General features: G+C 44.6%; 1 protein-coding gene across 1 annotated transcript; it reads right to left on the bottom strand.

The window, feature by feature from the left end:
- Positions 1–3379: 3379 nt before the first annotated feature.
- Positions 3380–6814, bottom strand: six6a (SIX homeobox 6a). Its single transcript, XM_030356742.1, has 2 exons — positions 5064–6814; positions 3380–4163 (listed from the first exon to the last, which is right to left on the bottom strand). Exons 1-2 carry the CDS (start codon positions 5633–5635, stop codon positions 3998–4000), a joined length of 738 nt encoding a protein of 245 aa, XP_030212602.1. The 5' UTR covers positions 5636–6814; the 3' UTR covers positions 3380–3997.
- Positions 6815–7262: the final 448 nt, after the last annotated feature.

The raw sequence follows: 7262 nt of genomic DNA, 5'->3' as shown, positions 1-7262 counted from the left end.
AATGTCGGATTCATGTTTTAAATAAGAACCGGCTGGCCATATAGAAACGTCCGGACACAGGTCTACAAACAGCTGCAGGTCTTGTCCTGAATCCACAAACCTGGTCATCAAACGTATCTGGTTGAAGACCAGGTGAGTCCTGATTAATCGTTCCAGGCAATATACGGAGCGGAAATGATGCGCAGTAGAGAGAAGGTGAAAATGAAGGGTGTAGGCCTATTTCTAAGTTCGCCGAAGTTCCGCTCAGTTAATGAACGACTCTTTCCAACACGATGGGGTTTAATGGAGTTGTATGATGACGATGTTAGACGGTTGGGTGTCTGGGCGTAATTAACCTCCAAAATATCGTACAGGCCTCGTTAAAAGTAGATGTCCAACATGTAAGTAGCCGATAGTTACACATATATCCTTCAAATACCTACACATACTAAACAACACGCGTGAAAATAATGATGATAAACTGCATGTTTTTTTTAAATGTTCATTTTACAACCTGCATTGAAAGCAGAATAAATAGGCTATATCAGCATTTGAAACTGGTATAGGGCCTATTAACAACATAATAGACTGGAATTGAACTAAATACATTGCGAAAATGGCATCAAATGAAATAAAACTATTGATTATTATAATCATTATTATTATTATATTAAAAACGTTTAAATGTGAAAGGTTGTAACGGCTTGCAGCGTAGAACTCGGCTGAGAGCCCGTTCTCTGTCCATGGTGCTGAAGCCTCTCATGGCTTCTGTTCCTCACCCAATGAGCTACAGCTGATCTGCTGTATTCATGTCAGAGTATAATATTTATACAATATTATTCCAGCGCGGGTCCTGAGGGTGTATCGTACTAAAGACATTGAATTGTTTTGCTTGATACAACAGCCTGGTTGTCCAGATGAAGTGAGCCCAGGTGACCGCAAGGGGTCAGCGTTCAGCAGCCTGTCGCTCAACGCGGTCACAACCAGTTAACACAAAGAAACAGGCTGATTAGAGGCCTGCAGGCTGGATATGCTGCAGAGGAAAACAATCATGGAAAATCACAAATTAAATGTCTGTATTTTGCTGTACAAGCCATGCGGTCATTTCAACAGTCGTTGGTTGAATGATTTAAATAAATACATTTAAAAACGAACCAAAAGGCCAGCCGTCATTACACACACACACACACACGCACGCACGCACGCACGCACGCACGCACACACACACACACACACACACACAAAACACACACACACACACACACACACACACACACACACAAACACACACTGCTGATATCAAACTCAACTTATATTTTTCAAGCATATCTACATTGATGAGTTATTATAACGCAAATGTATCCAACTTCATGAAGACAATATGGCCTACTGCTACTTCTTACACTAATTAGACTTATAGGAATAATAATAAATTACAATTATAATGATTTTAATAACAATAATAATTATTATTATTTTATTATTATATTGTTTTTATTATTATAATAATAATTATTATTATTATTATTATAACTTAGCGTTAAGTATATTGCGATCTAGCGGAAATTCCAAATCTATATTTATGTTGGCGATGAGTCTCTCCAAATTGACACTTTGGTTGAAAAGTGCAGATTATTATTATATTATCTGAGATTGAACATCTGAACATCATATAGCCAAGACATATATATAGAGGTATATAGAGACACAGAGGCATTGACACAGACATTGAAGCAGATATAGACACAGACAGAGACAGAGACACAGAGACATACAGATAGACACAGACACAGAGGCACATAGAGACATACATAGATATAGAGACATTGAGACAGATAAAGCTACAGAGACAGAGACACAGAGAGAGATAGACACAGACATATATATACAGATATAGACAGAAAAACAGACATACAGATAGACACAGACACAGAGAAACATAGAGACACATAGACATAGTGAGACAGATAAAGGCATACAGACATAGACAGAGACAAAGAAATACATGTATCACAACAAGGTCAGGAGTTCTGCTCGCATTAGTGTTCCATGTTAATCTCATTAAATATGCTAATAAACCTGATAATATGCCATTCCAAAGAAACGAAACATGGAAGGCTTTTAAATAGGCCTACTGGAATTATAGTTGTAGCTACTTTTAACGATTATGGAAACGACTCCAAACAACAGAAAAATAGGCCTACAAGAATGGCTCCTTATGGCTCTTCAAATGTTAACGTATTTAACAACGGTTAGATTCTGAACGAATCTAACCGACAGACACACGCGTTAACAAAGTTCATGTTGGTGTCCCCCAGACTACTAGTTTCTCTGGAGGGGGGTCCGTGGTCGCCTCTCTCCACAACCCCCCCCCCCCCCCCCCCCCCCCCCCCCCCCCCCCCCCCCCCCCCCCCTCTTTTGTTCGGGCGGGGACCCTAGACCCCATCATTAGCACTGATTACTGCTGACCAGTTTGACAACCTTATTGACTGCGAGAAAGACTTTTTCATGCGTTCCCTGCACTTGCACAAAAGAAACGGAAATATTCCGCCATTTTGTCCCCATGATTAGAAAGAAATAGAAAAGAGCCCCATTCTCCCCCTCCTCACAGCCCGGTCCTTTGGCCTGCTGATGAGAGTCAAAGACACTTTAGAAATACAACTTCACCCGATAGAAGAGATACAGGCTATAGGATTAGGGCTATAGGGTTTTAGAACGGGGTGTTTTTACTCCAGTTTCCTCTGTGCTTAATGACATTATAAATAACACATTCTATTTTAATTCTAAGCTAATTTCAGGGATACTTTTTTTCTTAGTAATGCCTAATTTTACCGTGGAGGATATAAGCCGTGTATTAACCATTTCATAGTATTTCTTTGTTTGTTTCTTTCGATTTTTTTAAAACAATATCATAAGATATTTATCCACTTACTATAATTATCTCGGCTATTTATTATTTCGTTTTTTATTGTGCTTATTTAAAATAGTGTGCCTGTCTGGATCTTAAAACTGGAATTTCCTTCTAATAGCGTTAACAGTCCGTTTGCGGTTGGCCTAAATAATATATAATTATCTAATATGCCTTAAAGATAGAACCCAGCAGTATTATAGCATAATATGTTTATATATGGTGGTTCATCTGAGTATCACTGGTCTCTTCTGCGGCTGTGCGGCCTCTCCGTGACCCCTCGCGTGCCGTCAGCCCGCATTAGGGCACGGTCGGCGCGAGACGAGCCGCACGGCCGCAGCATCATCAACACAACACGTCTCCATCCCCGTCACCATGGAGACGTAGGCCTATTCGTTCAATTTACAATATCGTGAATCCATAATGAGGCCGAATTAATTAATTGTCCTACATTTGCGTTATCACCTTGAAGAATAAAGGACTAAACTTGCGTTATTTTGTCAACAAATATTTTATTAAGTTATCTTTACTTTTCTTTTTTTACTGAATCACATTTCCACTAAAGCGCACATGCTGACCAGTTAACCTGTGCACACGTAAATATTAAAAACACCAAGCAAATCAATATGAAAACCTAAGAGACAAAGCCAATCGTTTAAATAGGTAAATAAACATTATTTATAAAACTTTTAAAGTAAATTAAAAATATCACAGTCTTTCAACATGAAATACCCACAGAAAATAGCAGGTTAGGCGTTCAAATGTCTTCTTCAGATTCCTTTTTTCAATTCACTCTCGTCTGGAGGCCTCGGTTCCCCCCCCCCCCGCCCCCTTCAGAGGGATGTTATCCGGGATATTCTCCATGCATCGTTTTTAGATTTCTCCGCATGTGGTCAAAGCGAAACAATACCGGAAGGCGGCTTAAGACGGGACTTCCGTCCCTCGGGTTTCTGTCGCCATCGAACGACAGTAGTAGTGTTTGTTTTCCACGCAGGCACTAAGTCTGTTTTAGATTGTCTCTCTTCCTCTCTCTCCTGATCTCTCTTCCTCTCCTTTATTTATTGCGCGTTAACTGTCCTCCTGACTTGCGGACGGCCTCGCGCGAGGCCGTCAGATGTCACATTCGCTGTCGCTGGACGTGATGGAGATGGCCGAGGCGGCGGCCTTGCTGGACAGGCTGGCCTCGGGGCTCGACGAGTTCCCGAGGCGGTCCGCCGTCCCGTCGTCATCCGCCAGCGACCGCACCGACCCCCCGGAGAGGACCTGCTGCTGGAGCCTGGACACAATAACCACGGTCATTAACACACCGGGTCAAAGGCCACAATCCACCTATATGGTCCGATCTCTGAGTCAATTCAAATCAATTCAATTAAATTCTATATTATTTATATCCTTGTTCACCATTACAGTCTCAAAGGGCTTAACAGGAAAATATTTATGACACCCCCCTTGACCCCCAAGTCTGGTCTGAACTCCCCTACGGAACCCTGGGACGTGGACCGGACCAGGGGGGACTCGCGCCCCGTTTACCGGTTCGTTAGGATTAACCGCAGATTTCGGACTCGACTCATAATCTGATCTCCTGTCTTTAAACCGTCCGAGACAAACACCACCTTTAGTAAGTGTTTCAATAACCACTAAAAAAGATATCCGACTAGTGACAGATTTTATAGCCTACACAACACAGTTATTAAGTAGCCTAAGCTCATAATATGTGTAGCTATTAACGTAGCTAATAATAATAATTTATAATAATTCTTCTTTATAATTCTTACAATTATTTGGGGAATAGTGACGGTATTTGCCCAACAATAAACGGTCTCCATCTAACATTAGTCGGTCTGTTCCGTGCGTCGTTTTCTATCCAACAGGAACAAAAACACACTGTTCCCCTGATCCGGTGACACATATCTGTTTTAAAAGAACCATTGAATCACGGTTTGGTAAATCATGTTTAGCATACATCATACTACAGTTACACTCTATTTATTCAAGACCACGGGGAATTCAGAACGCCTCTAATCAAGTTCAAACCAGAAATGGGTGGTTATTCATCGTTATTCGAGGCTCGACCGGTGACGGTTATCGGTGTCGGACGGTTATCATAGGATGTAAGACACAGGCGGAGGATAACCTGGTGATAAACCACCAAACACCACAACATAAAGGCGCTTACCGGTTCTTGGCGGCCGCCGCTCGGTCTCTTTGTCTCCGGTTCTTGAACCAGTTCCCCACTTGTGTGGGGGTAAGTCCGGTGGCCTGGGCAAGCTCCCTCTTTTTACTGGGGTTGGGGTAGGGGTCCTGCAGGTACCATTCCCGTAACAAGTGTCGGGTCCTCTCCTTGAAGCAGTGGGTCTTCTGCTCGCCGTCCCAGATTGTGCGGGGCAACGGGAACTTCTTCCGCACGCGGTACTTGTCCACGGGCCCCAGCGGGCGGCCCCGCAGCTTCTCCGCCTCCTGGTAGTGCGCCTCCAGCCACAGGGCCTGCAGCTTGCTGTGCGAGTCTTTGGTGAACTTGTGGTTCTCCAGGATGTGGTAGAGCTCCCGGAAGTTACCGCTGTGGTAGGCCACGATGGCGCGCGCCCTCAGCACCGCCTCGTTCTTGTTGAGGACCTCGCAGGCGGCTGGGGCGACCGGCAGGGACCACAGGAAGCGGCCGAGGCGCTCGATGTCCCCGCTCTCCTCGAGGGTCTCGCAGACCCCCGCGACCTGCTGGGGGCTAAAGTTTAAGATGGGCAGCTGAAACATGGAGGCTGAGCGTGTCCCTTCCTCCTCCCGTCGCTCGTGCGTCGCACTCCTCCGTCCTCGCGCGCCTCCTCGGGTCGAACCTCCGGTCCGAACGGATCGGATGCTCTGTTACATTCGGTGAGGAGCGAGTCGCTCCGGCTCACTGCTGCATCCTCCTCCTGCTCAACTCGGTGGGTGAGGGTCGAGAGTACAAGAGCATCACGACTCGAGCCGAGATGTTTTTTGAAGGGGAAAAAGACAGTCGCCCTCGCTGCTGATTTTCTATTGGACTTGGCAGATTGGCTGCGCGGTTGCCATGGATGCCCGTCAATCACTGTCAAGTTGAGCCTACCAATCACGCGGAAGGAGCGCCAAGATATCTCGGCGCCTCCCAGTGTTCGACTGCACTTTTAAACCGCAGCCTAAACATTTTGACCTTTGCTTTATGTCTTCAAACATTTAATTGGCTTCCGTGTGTCCCAACACCTCTCCTTTGTGTGCGGTGTTACAGAAACACAGCTCCCGCTCTCCTGAAGGGCCGGACAACATGGACGCTCCTAAAATAGACCCGGCAAAATCCAGGATACATTACATCCTAGAAGCACGTTTCGGTTTAGAATTTTTAGAATAAGATTATTGTATTTATATTATTGTTTTTGGATAGGGAGAGATAATAATTGTGTGAGATCCGTGCTCAACGTGAATTGGCCCTCAGCGTAGTAAACAGAAGAACCGTAAGAAACACAAATACCAGGACCGTAGACTCTTATTTTAACTGATCCACGAGGGGTTACGAGGGGACCGCGGGACTGGGAGGCTGAACCCCCCAACCTGAACCCCGCAGCCTGCCCAAGGAGCGGTACGGTCTTTCGCACCAGCGGTCCACACCAAAGAGGGCGGAGAGCCTAAATGTTTCCGCGAAATATTAGGCTATATATTTGTGGATCGAATTCAGATTCCACTGCCTAGCTGGGCGGGTTAGGATCATACACTCTCCGTTTTGTGCACTGGCGGGTTTAGAGAAGAAGAGGGGGATAGATGGCGCAGATGGTTTGAAGTGTCGCTTCACATTATTTCATGGCTGGATACAGTGGAAAGTTCATTCTGACGGAAAAGCCTGATATTATTTTCACAGCATCTCTCTCTCTCCCTCTTTCTCTCTCTCTCTCACACACACACACACACACACACACACACACACACACACACACACACACACACACACACACACACACACACACACACACACACACACACACACACACACACACTGGTGTGTGTTCAACCGAGTGCCTTCAGCTTCTATTCTATTGCATGAATTATAGCCTCCTCTTTCGGCTGAGAGAGGCCTGCCTTCTGCGTAAGAAGATGTTCATTTCATGATATTTGTGAGAAAATAGTATTATCTCCAATATGGGCAAATTATATTTTATTATAAATGTTTCCAAAAAATCAGAGTTGTTGAATGTGTCGAGTGAGCAGGTGGTCTGAGCACTGAAGCAGCAGACGGATTAAGGCGATTTAAGTTCTTACTAGTAGGCTCGGTATTCATAAATCCATATTATTATGGGTTTAGCACTGCACACCGAGTAATCATAAATAAAGGATAAGACGCATCAGAAACCAAGAGGAACCTCATGTTCAAAAA

Source organism: Gadus morhua, chromosome 5 (assembly GCF_902167405.1).
Source record: "Gadus morhua chromosome 5, gadMor3.0, whole genome shotgun sequence".
Taxonomy (NCBI): Eukaryota; Metazoa; Chordata; class Actinopteri; order Gadiformes; family Gadidae; genus Gadus; species Gadus morhua.
The sequence above is the reverse complement of the archived record's forward strand: the minus strand, read 5'-3'. Positions and strand labels throughout refer to the sequence as shown.